The following is a 22,340-nucleotide window of genomic DNA, read 5'->3' as shown; positions in this document are numbered from 1 at the left end:
TCTGTTTTGCTTTTGATTCTCCTTGTTTTGCTATCCTTCTATAAACAGCTTGGACTGGCTCCCTCTGTCCCTGATTCCATGGACAGGATCTGAGCCTCTGTGGATGAGGGGTAGCAGTGGTAAGAAACATGTTAACACAGCACCTATTCTTTTTTCCTTGCAACATCACCCACTTATTCCCTTTCTTCCCTTCAGATTTTAATGAATGTTAACAAGGAAGAATAAAGCAAATAACCCTTTCATCACCGCTATTAAAAATAAGACTTCATGGAAATGCTTATAGCGGCTATAAAGTGGCAACCACTATACAGAAATGTCTTATATACAAACTGGAAAGGAATATGCAAAAGTGAAAGCCGTTGTGTTAAAATGGTGGCATTGCACCTACCTTTTCTCCGGTTTTTTAAGTACAACTAAATTGCAAACAGACGTAATATGAATTTACTTATGTAAAAAGATGGATGTATACATGTTATCAATATGCACAGAAGTTTTCATTTAAAGAGTTCACATGAAATCTAACGGTGGCTCCTTTAGGGAGAGAGCAACTTAGAGGTTGGGAGAAGAGGTAGAGAAGATTTTTTATCTTTCTATTCCTGCTAGAATTCTGTATGTCTTATCCTCCAAATCAAAAACCAGATGAAAATGAAAGACTTACGATTGAAAGACGGCATCCCAGCAAGCACCGAAAGTCCGGGTTACGTCACACAGTAAACTGAGGGATCTTGCTGTTGCACAACTGCTCTAACACCAGCCAGTTGACATGCTGGATTGTTTTAAGAACTAGCTATTAAAAAGAAGGTAGCTTTATGTTACTACAGTTGTTCCCAGCTTCATGTTACTGCCAGGCATCTTGGCAGACACCTGTAGAGATGTGGGCATGGCAGGGCTAGGTGTGCTTACAGTGAGATGGAATTGGGCCTCCAAAGGTTTCTTCTAACTAGGTATCTCCAACTTCCTCATTAAATCTTTTTTAAAAAGTGCCATTATTCACTGACACCGAAACCAACTGCAACAAAAGCAAAAATTGACAAGTGGGATCTAATTAAGAGCTGCTCCACAGCAAAAGAAACTATGAACAGAATAGAGAGCCTACAGAATGGAAGAAAATATTTGCAGACTATGCATCTGACAAAGGTCTAATACTCAGCATCTATAAGGAACTCAAATTTACAAGAGAAAAGCAACCTCCCTTCATTAAAAAGAAGTGGGCAAAGGACACGAACAGACACTTCTCCAAAGACATGCATGTGGCCAACAAGCAGATGTAGAATAGCTCAATATCACTGATCATTAGAGAAACGCAAATCAAAACCACAATGAGATACCATCTCACATCAGTCAGAATGGCTATTAAACAGTCAAAAACTATCAGATGCTGGTAAGGTTGCAGAGAAAAGGGAACACTCATCCCCTGTTGGTGGGAGTGCGTATTAGTTCAACCACTATGGAAAGCAGTATGAGATTCATCAAAGAGCTAAACCATTTGACCCAGCAATCCCATTACTGGGTATATACCCAGACGAATATAAATCATTCTACCATAAAGACATGCATGCAAATGTTCACTGCAGCACTATTCACAATAGCAAAGACATGGAATCAACCTAAATGCCTGTCAATGACAGACTGGATAAAAAAAATGTAATATATATACACCATGAAATACTATGCAGCCATAAAAATGAGATGTTTTTTACAAGAATATGGATGGAGCTGGAGGCCATTATCCTTAGCGAACTAATGCAAAAACAGAAAACCAAATGCTGCATGTTCTCACTTGTAAGTGGGTCTATTTGAGTGGGGAGGGTGGGAGGAGGGAGAGGAGCAGAAAAGATTAACTTTTGGGTAACAAGCTCAGTACCTGGATGATGAAATAATATGTACAATAAACCTCTGGGACACGTTTACCTATGTAACAAAACCTTCACATGTATCCCCAAACCTAAAAGTTAAAAAAGGCAAACAGTAAAATAAAATTACCAAAGCTAATCAGATATTCTCCATTATCTCTAAACCTTAGTTCTACCTATAAATGAAACACATTTTTCTAAGAGTAAATATTTATTTCTTTATATATACAAAAATATCTTACCAGGAATATGTAATCTCATGGATTAGACATTTCAATTATTTTTGTTTTGGACAGCACATGGAATTATGTGAAAAGGTTTATAGGGTCAGTTTCTGAAAAATCAATACTTAATTGTACTGCAGGAAAATTTTATTTATACAACAACAGCAATAATGTTTCTTTTATACAGAAACCAGTTATACAAATTACCTGGAAAGCAGTAGCAATTAGTTTTTATTTTTAAACTTCTTAATCAGAAACTTAAGCAGCTTGTTCAGCTTTGATTTTCAGATTGCTAACAAGCATTCTGCCCTCCTTTTTAAAAATTCTCTTCTACAGTCACTTCAAAGACTAGAGGTTAAAAAAAGCATGCATCTGTGTTCAAAGAAAAGATTTACCAAAATGAACTGGCGGGGGTGTGGGGGGTGGAGGAGGAATAAAAAATTCCCATAGCAAGGTTTCACCTCAAATACTCATCACAGAATCTAACAGAGCTCAACATAACATGGAGAAATTGCACTTATTGCTGAAAGTCAGTGCTCATTCTTTTACAACACAGTCCAAGATACTACTTTAAAAAAAAAAAAAAAAATCAATGTTACTGAAGAAACAGCCAGTAAGCAGTTCTTTTTTAAAAAGGATACAGAGACATAAGAAATATTTATACTGTATTTCAAATACAGATGTAGCTAAGCTTATGCCTGAAATCTGATTCTACCTGAAACGATGGAGGCACTTCTCATTTGGACCATGTTTACCAGGACAAGCTTCATGTCTTTAAAGCAATGTTACTTACACTACTGTCCACCTCTGCTATTCAAGGGTAAGATGAAAACCACACATAACTGGTAATGACTTCTGGTTTAACGTTGGTAATTTACAGCTGATGAGTTCCTACATACATCAGATGAGTATACTTTTTTCCTGTTTAAGGCTTCCTCCAAGCTCCCAAGACACTTGGATAGGAGGAGAGCCAAATTTCATATATGGCCTGTCATATTTATACATGTTCCTACTCCTGGCTTGCTGTTGGCTGAAGTACAATAAAGACATCTAATTTTAAGACCTTTTTGGCTTCTGTTCTGTGTTAGCGATATCACCTATTTCATGGGATTCAAAAACAGTTGTTTTACAAGCAGTAAATCACTCAATCTTCTGATTTTATAAGGGGCATTTACCTTAACTATAGATGTGTTCATTCCATTTATACTGGAGATCAGAAAACAGTAAGAGCCAGGAGGGGAAAAAAGAAAGGAAGAGAACTATCCCTTCTCACCAACTTTTGTATGTGACGATAAGTCAAATTTATCACACCACTCCCTATTAGCTAATGACTGAGAAGCAATTAGAAAGTAATAACTAAAGTGGATTAAAATCTGGATTTTAAGGTTCACTAACTAGACCTTACTGTGAATGTTTCTTTCTACAAAGAAATAGAGGCTTTTTAAAATTAATGGTATGGGTCAAAAAAATGCCTGCAGTGATTTCAGGATAATAAAGTAGGACAGTTTTCCGGGGCAAAGCTCACAGTCTTCTGGTGTAACCGAGTACTGGATTGCTTGCTTACATTTTGTTTGATTTGTGAGTGATCTGGTTGGCAGCACAGATCTGCTAAGGGTTTGGCTTTAATATGGGATCATAAGCTAAAAGGGACTTTCTGATTAGGACTAAGAGAGCAGAATAGACCCTCTTCTGGCTGAAACTGTATCTTTGGGGTTATTTTAAAACTGCAAGAATTCCTGAGTGGTATTCACCATTCACTACATTACTTCAGAAAAAGGTACACTGTAAAATAAAAGAGAACAGATAAAGTAATTCAATAAAGAATTTTCAGTTCAGCATTTGCCACATCACAGTTACAAATTTAAGGCGAAGACAAATATTAACTTAGCCTCACTTAACAAGTAGAATAGTAATGATAAAGGGAAATATAAATTTCATCAAAGATCACACAGACGTCAGAATTAGGATCTTGGCCAGTACCCTGTCTTTAATTTTATCACTAGAGAATACTTTTTTTTTTTTTTTTTTTAAAGTACTGCAGTGTATTCCCAAAGTGGTGTGAACCATGCTTCTCACTTTAGAAATCTCATTCTTTCACCGTTTAATATATTAAGGACTCATGATACACATTTGAATCTGTATATTTTTCAAAAAACATTCCAAGAACACAGAATGTAGCATGAATTATGAAAAATATTTTTAAAATACTATAAATTGCAAAAGGCTAGAACAAAAATGCAATTTAAAAATAACCTTACCTTAAAAAATTACAGAACTGTCATCTTCCTCAGGTATATACCTGCATAAAAACTGACAGATGCTGAATTATTATTCAAATGTATTCTTAAATTTTGTGAGTATTCATTTGTATTATATACTATAATTCCATTATTTAAAAGAATGAATTTCTCCCAGAACTCTAGATACATTACAGATGTTATTACAGGAATTCTCACAGCAAACCTCTTGAAATAAGACAAAGGCAGTTACCATAATCTCAGCCCAAATCATATTACAGATTAATTCCAAAGTTTTAAAATTTCCCAAGAGGTTTCTATCCAAAACCCTCCCCTTTTTCCTTAAGAAAAGTAAATTATGATAATGACTACTTTCTGAGCTTAACTTCTCATATATTTTTCAGAAAGATTATCAGCTTCAAGGTGGAACCAGAACCTTTTAAAATAAACTAAAAAAATTTTCAGAATGTTTAAGAAATGGGAGTAATTTAAAATTTTAGAATACTAGTTAAAATTACATGAATGAATACATTCAGTTTTATATTCATGTATTTTGGGAGAACTTTACATATTATACACAGAGCTGTGTATATATATATATATATACACACACATACATACATAATATATGGCAACTCAAACATTTTAAAAATGAACTATGTACATAAAACTTCAGGATTGCCTTTTTCATGTTTAGCTAAGGTTCACTGATAAAATTATTGGCTGTCTAGCATGCGATTTCTGGATAATGGAGTGCTATTTCAGAAGTTATAAAAGTAAAATGTAAGTAGATTATTATTTTGAGCAATTTGCAAAATTTTTATCTTTAGTTTGCCAATTCAAAATAATTTTACCTAATTCTATGGCTATCCACCGTGAAAATCAACTCCAATCACTGGGATCATGACACTTCTTATACATAAAAATATGTACCATTTAATAATTTTTAAAGCAAGGATCATTTTTTATTGTCATTGGGATATTATGGTCAAAGCAGTTAGTAACTGGACATAATCTATAATGTCACACGGTTGTATTTTATTGCTAACTTGGGATATTATCTAAATTTGCCTTAATAATCTATTTGTTGCTTTAAAGGAAACTTCTTAAAGACTACTATAAATTTATTAGAGTCTAAAATCTAGGGATTAGGCTACTACTGCTGCAGGCATACTGAGTTTCTAATACAATTTCTATTTCAGAAAGCTATGTTCAGCAATTGTATAAAGTTAGCCAAAATAAACAACGTCCTGATGTATTTGATATGTGATATCCAAATATTACACAGAAATGGAGACTGTATAATAAAGGCATGGCTGTAATGAAAGTGAAAATTCTACTTTGTAGGGCCATCACATTTATTTCTCTGTTATAGTTAAGTGACTTATCTAGGAACATCACCTCTATGGATATTTGTACATTTGAAAATGAAAATATATATGTATAGTCTTAGGCTGTGTACAGTCATGCCCTGAGTGCTGAAATGTGGACACTCATCTGTCCACAAGGAACCCTCAGGCACATTAATGTGTTGGCACATCATGTTTCCCAAAAGCACATGAATGTGTGTATTTCAACCCTTACCAATTGCTCAACATCACTTTAAACCATTTTCTCTTTTATAACGCTAATCACCTCAGATCTTCCCAAAAGAGAAGTTCATATTTCTTTGATCACAGCTATACTCTGATTACCTGGGAAGAACCCGGGACCTCTGGAGCTTCTTGCCCCAGCAGAGCACTGCTTGTTCCTGCAGATTCATATGGGACTTGGGTTTCAAGTTCAATGATTCTTCATTGACATACAATAAACTTATCCAAATATATTATTGTTAGCATTGGCATCTAGACTGAAATGAACTAAACTGCATCATTTCATTTTATATTAGGAGAAATCTAATGAGCATTAATTAAGTAGTTAATCATGAATACCATTTATAATAGAAATAATTCCTTTAAGTATATTTTCTAAGTAATACATTTTATATCACATAAGGCTAACAATATACATGATGTAAAAGTCATCTATTGTACCAAGATAATTGAAATATTTTGCAGATAACCTTTTTGTGCTGCTATAATTATCCCAAAGCTGTTTAAAGAGGCTCCATGCCGCAGCCTGAAAGTATATTAGACAATACAGCATGATTCCTGAGACTGCAGAACTGAAATTTCTCTTAAAATTTCCAGTGTGTGTTGAAACACTAAGTCATAGGGCCTCACCTTGATACTGTGCTTTGATTTGTGTTGCTTTGAGAAGCCAAGAATTTGGTGTAAATACATGTAGTTTAAAAGTTTCCATAGTTATTAAAATAGTACAATCCATTTTGTTACCAATTTCCTGTCCAGGGACAAGAAATGTGAATTTGTGTTCTGGCCATGAAATCTACAGTTAAAAAAAAGAAAAACCTATAGCTTTCCAACTTTAACAATATGACAACTTGGGTGTTTTATTTTATCATGAAAAATATTTTAAACAATGTGTGAATACTGCTTTTTGTCATTTATTTTCTTTTCCCTCAAAGTCCTCCCAGCTGGCATTCCATATGACAACTCTGATGAGGGAAAAAACAAATTCAGCAGTCACGTGTCTGATGCCTAACACCAGACAAAGATAAACATCAATATTTAAGTACCTAAGCCTTTAAAGTGTGAATAGTGTTTAATGGAAAGCTAGCAACAATATAGAATATGGTTACTGTAATTTAATAATGAACTGCATCTCTGAGTATGTTTTACAAAGAATTTCTATTATCCAAGAATCGTAAAGGAGGATATTAACTGAGGTGTATGTGGGAATTTATGCAAGTCAATGCATCTAAAGGAGAACTTCTTTCCACAATCATTAAACAAGAAGTATGTTTCTTGTCCAGGCGCAATGGCTCATGCCTGTAATCCCAGCACTTTGGGAGACCAAGGTGGGTGGATCACTTGAGGTCAGGAGTTTGAGACCAGCCTGACCAACATGGTGAAACCCTGTCTCTACTAAAAATACAAAATTAGCCAGGAATGGTGGTGTGCACCTGTAATCCCAGCAACTTGGGAGGCTGAGGCACGAGAATCTCATGAACCCAGGAGGTGGAGGCTGCAGAGAGCCAAGATCACACCACTGCACTCCAGCCTGGGCAACGGAGAGACTCCATCTCAAAAAACAAAAAACTACATTTCTTAACAGATATGTAAAAAATATACAAAACATTATTTAATATATATAATACATAATATACATATTATATAATGTATATATTTTGTGTGTATGTATACAAAATAGCTGACAATTATTTCCAAATTTTTTAAGTTGTTCAATGGATTTGGTTCTCAACACAACAGACAGAACAGGCACCCTAAGGATCACATCACATTTCTAAAAGCACATTGATTATTCACAAAAACCTCCAACTGCAAACTTAGAGGCATCTTTAAACATAACAAAAATTTGCAGACTCATGACACATTTGCAGACCATGTTCTAATAAAAACACTGTTTAAAGTAGTAGGTTCCTTTTGTCAGTTAAACTTTTACACGTGAAAATAAACTTTCTTCAAGTGTCATTTTGCTGTAAGGTTTTACAGGATAAGGCACTCTCTCAGTCTGCATGACCTTGCTTCCAAGCCCCAGAGCTTACTGTGTACATGTTAAATTAGTTAGCATCAGCATATCACTCACTGCAACAAATAAAAAGAATAACTTCATAAGAGAGTGCAAGGTATTGCTCTTCAATTTTTCAGTAAAGATAGAAATGAAGACACAAAACTATCTGTTTAAATTAGAATGGATAGCCATACATCTCTGAAATAATGAAAATATGTAAACTGATCAGACTTTTGATATCAGATTTAGATGGTAGTAGACTAGCTATAACACTGACATTAAAATTCTGCTTTTGTAAGAAATTTATAAGGAAGGTCAGTAACTATTTTCTTCTGATAAGACTAACCCTTCACTATTTGAATACTGAACTAAATGACAGCTTTACAAAACTATTTCAAGTAATATTCATTATCACAGTGAAAATGTGAGACCAATGTTAGAGTGAATGATTTGAAAATTCCTTTGATGAAAAAGGCAAGGGTACTAAATCAAAACATATACAAAATGCTTCAACGCATTTCTTTATGTGATATGAATAGAAAGATTATCCATACAAAGTTAGAAAAATTAAGATAAATTATATATTAGTACACCTTCCCAATCACATTTTATATAAAAATTCAGAACAGTGTACTGTTATTTCAATCTACACCATAAAAATGCCTGGACTTGGCAGATATCTTCTATCTGTGATGTATTTTCTCAGTAGAGGTTTATTTGTTGCAGTCACTTTTTAAAAGTTTAATTTCATTGTTAACCTTACTGAATCATCAGTAAACCCAGCTGATTGGGACCCACTGTGGTTCCATTCTCAGTTTCTCTATGGCAGTCTGTAGTTTTTCAAAGGCTTTGTCTAAATTGTCATTTATGATGATCAAATCAAAATAGTGATTGTATGCTCTCTGAATCCGTGCACTTTCATCCACTGTTTTCTTCAAGTCGGAGTCCTGTTGAAGAGTTTTTAAGGAAATGTTTGTATTACAATGCATATTTACTTGCTCAAAGTCCAACTAGAAGTGAATATAATAGGTTAGATATATTTCTTGTAATTCTGGTATTAATCCTCCAAATCTAATCCATAAAGAGTGTTAAAGATGACACTGCCATCTGTTCACGTCTTAGTCTTTCCAACAACACTCATCTTTACATTTATGAGTATTTTGCATCATCTGTTTCACTGATATTAGGATAAGGTTTCTAATGGAAAGACTATGAATCTACGGTAACATAATTACTGCAGGTGACTGGTTTCCAGCTCAACTGTATCATCCTTTTCAAAAGATTTTTTTGTCTTATGGTCTAGGTACAGAACATCATGGAACTCAATTTGCAGTGGTTGTTAAGCTCAAAGCCAAATTTGCTATCTCTCTTTAAGATAAGGTCAGAGAATCTTAGAAGTGTTTTTTGAAGATTAATCTTACATGCTACCCATCCTCCACCAAAACACACACTCACATACTTTTATTTACGTTTTTGTCCAGACACTGTTTATATTTCATAAAGTAGTTTTAGTCATTTTGAAATGATGTGGGGAGTACATAAGCAATGGGTTCTAAATAAACAAGTAAAGCTTTTCATAAGATGGTGTTTTGAATTTTACTGTACTTCTACATATTCTACAGATGTTTATTGAGTTCCTATTAAGATATCTACTATGTTTCAGAATCAGTGGGTATGACAATGAATGAGACAGAGGATTTCTATCCTTTAGTGAAGGAAATAAAGAGGAAATAAACATAAAAAATTGCAAGTTGTGATAATTACCATGAAGGAAACAAAACAGGCACAAAGAATTTTAAGACATCTACTTTAGATAAAGTGATTGGAAAGAGACTGAGTAGTAAATGACAGTTAAGCTGAGAACTAAATGAAAATAAGGAGATCACAGCATCCAGGTAGAGCGAATAGCAGGGAAAAATCCAGAGGAAGGAAACAACCTTGGCATGTTTACGGTAGTGAAAGAAGACCAGAATGGGTGAAGGGCTGGGGAACAAGGTAGGTCATGAAGGACCCCTACGAGATGGAAAAACCCCGAGTGACAATGTGACATGACATGAGTGGAAGCAGGGAGACTGCTGGCAGGAATCCAGGTCAGAGAGAAGGTGATGATGGTAACAGAGGAGATGAAAATGACACCAGAATGGAAATTTATTTCGGCGATACAATCATCAGGATTAGCTTTTTACATCATCCAGGACTTGAAAAGGGAGGAAAAGGAATGAGTCAAAAACTGCTCTTAGGTTTCTAAGTTAGGTAAATGGGTGGCTGTGTAAGATGCAGAGTTGAGGGGTGGGGAGAGCATAATTTCTGTGGGAAACAAAGTGTGCTACTTTGTAATATGGTTAGCTTAAGATATCTGTGAGACATTCAAGTGGAGATGTACAGCAGGTGACTGTTATAAAATCAGAGCTCTGAGGTCTGTGCTCACTGCCTATAAATCATTAGCAGAACAATGGTATAAATGTAAATGATGTTGATGGAAGCACCCAAGAATGTCATTTGTGTAGAAAGTGTAGAGAGAGAACTGGATTCACTGCTAGATCTGAAGAACCCTAATACTTACATTTCAGCTAATACTGAGATTTCTAAATGAGTTTGAAACAACTAAAATATATTTGATTATAGATGTATAAACAAGCCACAGTGCAAGTTGAAAACAATCCTTGCCAATTATAGCCATTAGCAATTTGGTTTGTTAAAAAACAAAGCCTGTTAACAATAATGGAGTATACTCTACAGATTGAACAGGAATAAAGATTCTCTCTCTGGCTACAGAGTGGTCTCCAGGATATAGTGGTATGGAAAAATGCAGACACATTTTGTATATAAGCTACTATTTGTGTATAAAACAGGGGGAAGGCGGATACACAGGCACACTTGCTTATATTAGAAACTAATATGGTAAAATGGCTACCAACAATGGCAGCCTATGTGGGTGGAAGGAAACAAAGTGTAGAGAGCACAGAAAAGCTTGATTTGTTTTAAGATTTATGTTGGAGTGATACAAATGTTGTATAGAGTTATACAACAAAATTTAAATTCAAATTTAAAAAAGCAATTCTTTAAAATCAGAAGCAAAATAAAACAAATAAACCGGTGTTTCAAGTTGGTGGTTTAACCATACAACAAGGAATTATTTCAGTGACTTTAAAAGAAAAGAATATCTAGTGGGGCATAAGTGAGAGCTGAACGATGAGAACACATGGACACATGGCGGGAAATAACACACACTGGGGACTGTCAGGGTGGGAGCATGGGGGAGGGAGATCATCAGGAAGAATAGCTAATAGGTGCTGGGCTTAATACCTAGGTGATGGGTTGATCTGTGCCGCAAACCAACATGGCACACATTTACCTATGTAACAAACCTGTACATCCTGCACATGAACCCCAGAACTTAAAAGTTGACGGAAAAAAAATAATCTAGTGAGACATATCCTAAGAACAATTAATAAAAGCCTGAAACTTAAAACTTTTCAATAATCATACTGTTAATTCAGATATTACTCAGAAATTATATGTGTACGTGTACTTAGTTTATATTTACATACATGTAAGATAAGAGATGATGTTAATATCGTCAGGAACCAGGGTTTTCAGGGTAAGAGGGAAAAAAAGGCAAACATAAAGCCAAAAAAGTAAGAATAATGTAAAATTTCATTTGAAACTATCAAACTGAACTAATGATGTATGTTTTCTAAAAAAAGAAAAAATTATTTCCTACCTCTGGCTACTGAAAAGGTCTAAAAACAATGTCCAACTGAGTTTAATGTACACCCTTACTGACTGAATTATCTTTAAATACTATCTCCCACTAAAAGAAACAAGGACTTCTAATGGCTGCTTCCAGGTCTTGGCCAGAAAATGTAGAATAATCTGGAACATCTTGTCATACGAGAAAGCAAGGAATCATCAAACACTACTAGAATTGCGTTAAAAAGACTCAGAAGCCAAGCTGAATAGACTCCCAGTAGCTGAAGACACAGCAATTTAAACATTAAAAAAAGTAACTGAGCTAAATTCACAGAGTGCAGGTACTTTAAGTGACTTTAAAACATTGTGATCTGACTGTATGTACTTAGTTGGATATACTCTAAAGAGAGAAAGAACTAGGTAGGGGGTTTGGGGGTGTTCACAGTAATCATACTGGTGGTGGTTGTGTTGATATACTTATTCCCATAATGTTGTGTTTGTACTGTGGAATAAAGCAAATGAGCAATTACTTGATAGTCTAATTCCAACATTTCCAGTGTTTTTGAGAGCTGGGATATTCAGGATAAGAGAAAGGAATTAGACATATAAAATAAAAATCCTGTAATCTTGAATTTGATTGGAAAATATCAGAATGAATTCATGATATATTTTCCTTCAAACATACAAAGAGAAAAGCATATATGCTACTGTCTACATAAAAAGGTCTAGCAAGAAGCAATGATCAACTCTGTGACAATGGGCACTGTTAGTATCATGGTCTTAAAACACCATTTACCCTAAAAGAAACCAAAGTGTCTTGGAAAAATGGCTGATTCTCGGCCTAGAATAGAAAATGTACAAGATGAGCCTGGAACATTTGTTCTACCAGATAGCAAGGAAGCTATCCAAGACTATCAGAGTCATGAAAAAAAAGGTCTCAAGGGCCAACTAGAATAAGCTCCTATTGGTCAAAGATGGGACAATCTGAGCATCAATAAAAATAATCATTGCACAGAGTAAAGCACATCAAATAAGTCTGAACTTATGCGCTCATGAAACTAAAAACAAAGCCAACCGCAGCTGGTCACCTGACACCTATAGAGGCTCTTGGGGGAATAAACTCATTATTCTGAAAGCTGACCTACAAAGGGACAGTATCAAACATGTATCCTGCCTTTCCTGTATGAACCTCAGAATAATCAACTACTTGATGACAAAAAGTTCTTTTCAAGAATTCTAGTTTATAAATGTAGAAGGAATGACAAATTCAGAATACTACCACTTTGCTATCTCTAAAAATATAATCTATCCAAGGCAAAGATCACTAGTTTGCTAAAACCAGTAAGTAAAGAGTTACTGAGGAACTTTATATATCAGGCTAACAACTTCTGACCCCCAACTGATTAAACTTATAACAAAAAAAGAGCCTGACATATGTCTCATGATGTAATAAAACAAGTACCACTTACGAATTTTTCTTTCAAAAAACAACCAAAACCAATAAAAAACCTGAATAACCTGAATCTGTGTCTGACCAACCCAATAGAGCAACCTATCAGTTTACAGGAAATAGAAGGGATAGAGGAAAATGGTACAATGGGGACAGAATGGGTAAAATCCAGACTATGGAACATGCTGTAGGATAAATGATCTAATTTTATTTTAACAACTAAATTGCAATGTGAAAACAGAGGGTAGGGAGGGTGGATTAAGAGGTACTAAAGGGATGTCTGCTTCTAGCCAAGGTGAAATAACAGGCACCAGACTAACTCTCCCACCTAACAATTTACTGACAAAATGTATGAAACAACAGTTTTTAAGACACTATATATCAAAATATTAAAAACAGAGATCCAAGAAAGACAAAACAAATGAAGTGAGTCTTAGGATTACCCCAGTTTACTGGCTTGAAAGAGTTTCTGGGCATTAGATTGGGGAGAATGATCCCAGAGGAGCCTATAGGACTGAGCTGAGGACAGAGCTGAGTCCATGGAGACCCAGGTGGCAAGAGTTTGCAGGACAGAATGCTGGAGGCAAAGAGAAGCACAGACAGACTTTGGAGATTTGCAGAAGGTCTCCTTCCAGCATTCAGCTGAGTACCAACCTGCACACAGGTACAACGACCTGAAGCTGAAAAAGAACCCCCAGAAAGGATTAGAGGTACTCATACCCAGCCAGAAATGGTACCTATTCCCCCTTAGCCAGAATAGAAAACCTCATGACTGACAGGTCCTGTGGTAAGAGTACCAAATGGGACTTGCCTTATTTGTGGGGAATAACTGGCCCTAAAATGAGAACTGCTTGGGTCCTACCTAATTTTAAAAGTGAGACCTGAAAAAAGCAAACTGTTTCCAAGTAACTGCATCCTAGAACAAAGCTCACAACGTATGGCATCCAAAAAGAGTTAGCAGGATTGCAAAGAAGCAGGAAGATACACCCATAATAAAGAGAAAAACAATTCAATCAAAAGCAACCCAGAACTGACTCAAATGTTAGAATCTGCAAAGACATTGAACACTTATTATAAGGATGCTGCATACATTCAGAAAATAGAGACTATATCAACTTGAAAAAGAACACTAATACTACCTGATTTCATGGCATATGATCAAGTACAGTTAGAGGAAAGGTGAGAGTGGTGGGGATAAGGGTGCAGGGAGCAGGTTACAAAGGAGCACAAGCTAATGTGTGGAGATGATGGAGATGTTCAAATTTTGGTTGTAATGGTGTTCATGAGTACAAATATATGGCAAAACTGATCAAGCTGGACACGTTAGGTAGGTAGAGCTTATTGTGTGTCAATTATACCCGAATTAGGCTGGAAAAAAGATTTAGATGACATCAAACAAATTCAATATGTTGATCTTGTTTGAATCCTGATTTGAACAAATCAACTTAAAAAAAAAACCTTGGGGGAATTCAAATATAGACTGCATGTAGATAACAGTAACATATTTAATGGTATATTAATGGTATTACATTTTAAAAGTCTATCTTTCAGATATAAATACTGAAGTATTTATGGATGACATTATATCAAAAATTTGCTTCAAAATAATTCAAGGTGAGGAGGAAGTGGGGAGGGGTCTAATTAAAACAAGAAATTGCCATGATTATTGAAGCCAGGTGATGGGCATATGGGGCTCATTTTTTCCTTTTCGTACATATTTTTAAATTTCCATAAATGAAAAAGGAAAAAAAAAAAGGAGAAAACATGTAATAGAAACTAAATATCAAAATACCTGACTCTACCAATGATAAACCATATAATAAACATGACTGCTAATGGTCTTGGAGCCCAGTTACCCACTAGCAAAATAAAGGGGTTCAATTAATATGTATATTTTAATATTGGTCCATTTTACTTTACAAAGGAGAACTAAACTTTTGATTTAAATAAAGTGAACAATAATTTTCAAGTAAAAGAATACTTTTCCAGAATCTAACTACATCTAACGAATTTTTATTCTGTAGCACCTTATACAGTAGGTTTATTTCATAAACATAATTAGATAAGAGATGTCCAGGCATGGTGGCTCAAGCCTGTAATCCCAGATCTTTGAGAGGCCGAGGTGGGCAGTTTACCTGAGGTCAGGATGAGACCAGCTTGGTCAACATTCTGAAACCCCATCTCTACTAAAAATACACAAATTTTTATTGTATTGGTGCACACCTGCAATCTCAGCTACCTAGGGGACTGAGGCAGGAGAACTGCTTGAACCTGGGAGATGGAGGTTGCAATAAGCCAAGATTGCACCACTTTGTTCCAGCCCAGGTGACAAAGGGAGACTCTACCTCAAAAAAAAAAAAAAAAAAAAAAAGCTAAAAGTTAAACATGCTCAAAACAAAAGGAAAAATTTTAGAGGGAAAATTGCATGGCTAGCTCACCGTCAGAAGCTTGGTAGTAATTCCTGCATCCACCACAGCTTTGTGCATGGCACGTAACGTCTCTAACTCTGGAGCAGCAATGAAGACGACATAGGGCATGAACTCTGATGTCCTCAATACTTTCAGTGCCTGTGTAAAAGAATAATTATAAGCCAATTTAGATAATAATAGAGAACCAGAATTCTGCTACCTTTAGTATAAATCAAAGACTATTTGCACTTGTCCTGTGGATTAAAGGACAAAATTTAATACCTATCCCCGTTCTGTCCTTCTCATTCCATATAGTACTTTCTTAAAATAATGATCCATTTATTTTGTTCTGAACTCAGTCTGTTCCTCTTGAACAAAGCAAAGTACAAAACAATGATCCAAAAATCAAGAGTGATGTAAACTCTTTTTATGTTAAACTGTAGAATTGTTAATATTGAAAAAGTAGAAATAACTTCAATGTTGATTAATTGGACAGTGGTTAAATAAATGAATATATATTCATACTATAAAGTACTACATAGCAATTACAAAGAAAAAAAGCTCCATAACTACCATAAAAATATCTTCAAGAAATAGTACTATATAATAAAACCCCTGAAGAATCTATATAATTTTTTTTTCATTTATGTAAAAAGAGACAACAACAAAAACAGAAAACCCATTACCTTATGTATATTTGTATTTAAGGCATAGTAAAATTACTAGAAAGATACATAAGAAACTATTAACAATTCTTATCTCTGAGTACGGAAGTGACGTTGGGCTGAGTGCAGCGGAGTGGGAAGGGGTAGATGAGAGAGAAACACAGAGTGAGAATAAAATGAATAATGTAGAGGTAATGCGTGTGTGTCAGGTAGGAGGTGGAGTGATTTTTTTATTCTTTATATTGCAGACTTAAGTTTTAAACTTAACATTTCTTAACACAAGCATTTATGCATTACCTGAACAGGTAAATAAATACATACTAAACTTCCACCGTAGATCTAATCACACAGTTTCTATTGCCACCCAAGCCTCTGTTGGCTAATTGTTCAGAGATTTATTTAACTAGCTATGTATACATAATAACATTCTCTATCACCCAAAGGTAATAGAAAGAAAGAGCCACCTTTCTACCCTGACAAAACAAACAACCCCAACTCACCATCCCCTGACACACATGAAAAAACTCCACAGAAAACGAAATATAAAAAACAGCTTTGGAATCAAAGCAGCTTACCTGTGGGTTGACATCCAGAATGCAAGTCCGTCCAGTTTGGACAACCTCAAGAATAGAATCAATTTTGGTTCCATAGAGATTTCCTTCATATTCCCCATGTTCCAAATACTTTCCAGCTTTAATATCTGCTTCCATCTCAGATCGTGACACAAACTTATACGCCTGGCCATCTTTTTCATCTTCCCTTGGTTTCCGTGAAGTAACTAAATAATGTTGAGATTTTTGTACAAAGAAATTGTAGGGCATAAAAAATAAACTAAAGTACACAGGGTAGCTTAACATTTTTCTACCTGGTGCAGCAAACTACAGCCTATGGCCAAATCTGATCTGTTTCTTAATTTTGTAAATAAAGTTTTATTGAACCACAGTCATACTCATGTTTACGTATCATAGATGGTTTCTTTCCCATTAAAACGGTGGTAGTAATTGTGACAGACTGTATGGACTGAAAAGCCTAAAACTTTATTATGTGGCCCTTTAATAGAAAAAGTTTCTTGGTATCTTAGAGGAATATTTTAAGAGGTAGTCCCCAACATAAAATTTGTATCCAAAAATATGATTCTTAAAATCACTTTGAAACTCAAAATATATTTACCTAGCAGCAGACCCTTCAATGAAGTTCCTAGTTATGCTAAGTGTTAATAAGTGTGAGGCATGTTGCAAGTATCTTTTCAACTGACCAGCACTCTCTTAGGAATCTATTACATCCTTTCTTTCCACTTTAACACTTCCTAAGTGCCCCAAGAGGTGAGCAAAGTTCACCTATTCTTAGTTGTAATACCAATTTTTTAAAGTGCAGTTTCACCCACAAATTATCTATCCTGTACCTTACACCTCAAAACCAACCCTTTCTTTTAGCTTCCTGTTTGTCGATATTCCCAATTATTAATTGTTTTATTTTACAATTCAGGGGTAGAGCTAGCCACCTCATTATTATCATGGTCTATTAACTTTCTCTACTCTGACCCGACATATTATTTCTGGGAGAATGAGAGACTGAATAGCTCAAGTCAAAACTTAGAAGTAGGAGATCCTTTTGTCTGATATTTCAGAGCTTTGAATACTTGCAGAGACACAACTCTTTGCAAGTTGGTCTGTGCTAGGAATGGTTACCATTTTTTAAACTGTTGCAAAGGTGCACTCTCTGACAACTTTGTTAACATTAGCTTTGAAGAAGAAAAGTAATTTTTGAGTGTGTTATTTCAAGCTTAGCCTTACCCTGGGCTTGGATAGATCAGATATAAGACGTATCCTACTTCTGTTAGCTAAGTAGTTGCAGAATAACTGATGGAATTATTAAGTACGCCAAATTAAACTAAGAAAGTAATCCAAATAAAAGATGACAGTGTTCTGACTACTTTCAATAAGCATAAGACAGAGAAAACTTTTTTAAGAACAAAATAAACTTCAAACTCATGCTCAAAAATAAGAGTCAAATGAGATCATTAGGTATAATAGGACTTCCCTTCTCCCCTTGTTTTCTGGCTCAACCTTGAGAGTAGTCATCTTAGACTACTGTGAAGAGTGTTTATAAAGTATCTTTGAGAATCTTCAAGATGCTATGATAGTCATCATACTCATATTCTAAAGTGTATGATGTTTAAGGTTGCTGGAATTATTCACCAAAGGTGTATAGTAAAACTTCTAAGGCAACTTTTGACTCCCCAAATAAATGTATAACAGGACTTGGCTCAACATTGTGCACATTAATTATAAAAAGTAGTGGGCTTTTTTTTTTTTTTTGAGGGGGGGGAAGTCCTATTGTGAAACCACACAGAGGGGTGTGCTGCTTGAAATAAATATGTATATGTACATGTGTTACCCCTACCTCCATGCTGAGGGAATTTTAATTCTTAGAGAAATGTTAGTTTTCACCTGAATTTTAACTACAATCCTATTATCTACCAACACTCCAAAAAACAATCTATGTTGCCACATATTCCAACTGCTTTATATTTCAGAACAGAGAAATGAGAACATGAAGGTTTGACTACAATTGATTCCTTAAACTTTTATACTGAGCAACTACATGATGTGATTTTTTAGAAGTAATTTTTTTCGTGATAGTCAAAATTCTTAATTTAGCTGCTTTTCAAATAATAAAGAAACAATCAACAAAGTAATATTTCATTTGTTAACTAAGCTAAAGATCCCAATGTTAAAGAGAAAACAGGATTTATAACATAGCCTATCTACCTAAAATATCAATGTTTTTCTATTTTATTTTAGGATCATTTTGTAATATATAAAGAAAGTTAAATTGCCTTAATTTAATAACAGAGAAAATTTTAGAAATTTGAAAATAAGCAATATACTCCCAAACAGCCAATGGATCAAATAAGCAATCACAAGTGAAAGAAAATACTCTGAGAGTAGATGGTGCTGTTCAAGAGCACAGTTACAGACAGAGCTGACCAGGCTCTTCCAGAGTGCCAATTGTCCAGTAGCATGTTCATTACCTTGAAGACGTATGATGGTTGAACTAAACCCATTCTAAGAAAAGGTTCCGTGGAGGGCTTTAACCCCTCGACAATTGTCTTAAAAGCTAGTGATGGGGAAAAGATCAGTGCTGTGGTGAGCTCTAAAGAGCTGAATCATATGGCTAATTCAAATGTATTAAGAGCTAACATGGATGCGCTGAAGAATAGGACAAAACGAGTAAAAGGAAGCAGCACAGTGAAGGGCACTGCATTGCTTGGTTTCGCCAACTAACCAATGAATTGCTATTTCTTCTTTGGTTTTTACTTTGGGTCACAAAGATAGGTTCCAGTTCTGCCACAGTAACTGTTTTCATGTAAGATTTAGGGTCACTGTGGAGGGAAGAAGGGTTGGAACAGAATAGTTTTGGTAAGAAGCCAGTTTATTATTTTAGATCTGGCTAATTGGTGTGTTGCATAGCTGTATATTCAGGATTACAGTTTTAAAGTTTCTGTAGCCATCTACAGAGATATGTACCATTGAACCTATTTACAAAAAAAAAAAAAAAAAAAAAAAAAAAAAAAAAAAAAAAAAAAAAAAAAAAAAAAAAAAAAAAAAATCCCACGCAAATCAAAAGTACTTTGAGACAAATGACAACAAAAACGCAGCATACCAAAAACTTTTGGACGCAACTAAAACATTGCTTAGAGGGAAATTTACAGCTGTGAATGCCTATGTTAAAAAAGAAGATCTCAAATCAATAACTTAATTTTCTACCTAAAAAAAAAAACACACACACAGAGAAAGAGAATAAAATAAATCCAAAGTATAAATAGAAAGAAGGAAATTATAAAGATTATAGCAAAAATTAGAAAGCAGAAAAAACACAAAATCAGCAAAGGCAAAATTTGGTTGTCTGAACAGATCAACAAAACTGGCAAATCTTTACAAAGACTAAGAATAAAAGAAGACTGAAATTTCTAAAATCAGAAATGAAAAAAAAATATTACTATGAATCCTGCAGAAATCCTGAAACTGATTAAAAAATAAAAATCCAAGTTGACCTATAACAAGTAAAGAGACTGAATTAATAATCAAAACTTCCTACAAAGAAAAGCTCAGGGTCAAATGGCTTCATGGGTGAATTTCATCAAACATTGAAAAAATTATAACTAATCCTTCACATACTCTTCCAAAACAATGAAAAAGGAAAGAATGTTACACAACTAATTCTATAAGTCCCATATTATATCAAAGCTAGACAATGACATCACAAGAAATGAAAACTATAGACCAACATCCCTTATAAATATAGATGCAAAAATCCTTACAAACTACAAGCAACTGAATCTGGAAGTATATAAAAAAGATGGTATACATCATGACCAAATGGAATTTACCACATGATACAATGTTGGTTCAATGCATGAAAATCAATGAATCATTATCAATAGAAAACAATAAAAAACAAAAATCGTATGACCCATCAACAAAGAAAAAGCATTTGGCAAGATTTAGCACCCTTTCTTGATAAAAAGCCCACAAAGTAGGAACAGAAGGGAACTTCTCCAATCTGATGAAAGAAAAACCCACAGCTAAAATGGAAAGATTGAATGCTTTCTCCTTTCTCCCTAAAATGATGAACAAGACAAAAATGTCCACTTTTGTCACTTCTATTACACTATTACACATTATACTGCAGGTTCTAGTTGAGGCAATTAGACAATGCAAAGACATAAACAGCACCCAGACTGGAACAAGTAAAACTATATTGGCAGATGACATGATTTTGTATATAGAAAATCCTGAGGAACCCACACAAAAAAATCATCATTAGAATCAATGAGGTGAATAAGGCTAAAAGACAAAGCCAATACACAAAAATCAGTTTTATTTCTATACACTAGAGCAAGGAAAAAAAAAAAAAAAAAAAAAAAAGAAAATACTTTTTGCTAAAGAATAAAATAGGAATAAATGTGACAGGCATAAAATTGGTACAATGAAAACCACAAATAGCATTAAAATAAAGACCTAAATAAATGGAAATACATCCATGCTTATAGACTAAAAGAATTAATATTAAGATGGCAACAGTCCTCAAGTTGGTCTAGAGAGTCCATATAATTCTTCTTAAAGTTCTAGCTACCTTTTCTGCAGAAATTGGAAGGTTACCTTACAATTTATATAGAAATGCCAGGAACCCAGAAGAGCCAAAACAAGCTTAAAAAGAAAAGAACAAGTTGGGGAGAGTCTCCATTCCTGATTCTGAAACTTAATACGAATATACAGTAATCAAGACAATGTGGGACAAGCATAAGGACCGACATCTAGGTTAATGGAACAGAATTGCAAGTTCATAAATAAATCTTCATATTTACGATCAATTGATTTTCAAAAAGGGTGGCAAGACAATTCACTGGAGGAAAGGACTATTCTTTTTGACAAATTGTGTTGTGACAACTGGATATGTGCCAGCAAAAGAATAAAGCTGGAACCCTCTACTCACATATGACACAAAACTGATACTATAATCTGCATTTAACAGATTAGTAGTATAAAGCTCTTAAAATCAAATATGGACATAAAACTTTGTGGCCTTGGATTAGGGAAAGCTTTGATATAGTATCAAATTTGATATGATACAAAAAGCATGAGCAACAAGAGATACATAAAATTGGACTTCATCAAAATGAAAAACTTTTGTCTATCAAAGGACACCATCAAAAACATGAGAAGTCACCAAAGAATGAGAGAAAATATAAATATTTGCAAATCATATACCTAGTAAGGAACTTGTACCCAGAATATAATATGACCTCCTCTTACAGCTTAAGAAAAAGATCACCTAATTGAAAAATGGGCAACCAGTTTGAAGAGACATTTCTCCAAAGAAAATACATAAATGGCAAATATGTACTGTACATGAAAAGTTGTTTGACATTATCAGCCGCTGAGGAAATGCAAATGAGAACCAAAATGAGATACAACTTTACACCCACTAGGATGACTATAAAGCCAGATGACAACTGTTGGTGAGGATGTGGAGAAACTGGAAACTTCATACACTGCTGGGATTGTGAAAGGATACATGTACAGCCACTATGGAAAACAGTGTGGAAGTTATTCTAAAGGTTAAACATATAGTCACTATATAACCCACAAACAAATTCCATTCCTAGGTATATGCCCAAAAGAAATAGGCATATGTCCACACAAATACCTGTAT

General features: G+C 34.6%; 1 protein-coding gene across 3 annotated transcripts in view; it reads right to left on the bottom strand.

Annotated features, from left to right (window-relative positions):
- Positions 1-2,390: 2,390 nt before the first annotated feature.
- Positions 2,391-22,340, bottom strand: part of MPP6 (membrane palmitoylated protein 6) — a 126,863-nt gene continuing 106,913 nt past the window's right edge. For all 3 annotated transcript variants that reach the window (XM_017527001.2, XM_037737916.1, XM_017527000.2), the window contains 3 exons: positions 16,697-16,899; positions 15,487-15,615; positions 2,391-8,852 (listed from right to left, as the gene is read on the bottom strand). In XM_017527001.2, coding sequence (XP_017382490.1) covers positions 8,676-8,852; positions 15,487-15,615; positions 16,697-16,899 — 509 coding nt within the window. In that variant the 3' untranslated portion in view covers positions 2,391-8,675. The remainder of the gene's footprint in view (positions 8,853-15,486; positions 15,616-16,696; positions 16,900-22,340) is intronic.

Source organism: Cebus imitator, unplaced genomic scaffold (genome assembly GCF_001604975.1).
Source record: "Cebus imitator isolate Cc_AM_T3 unplaced genomic scaffold, Cebus_imitator-1.0 Scaffold45, whole genome shotgun sequence".
Lineage (NCBI taxonomy): Eukaryota > Metazoa > Chordata > Mammalia > Primates > Cebidae > Cebus > Cebus imitator.
The sequence above is the reverse complement of the archived record's forward strand: the minus strand, read 5'-3'. Positions and strand labels throughout refer to the sequence as shown.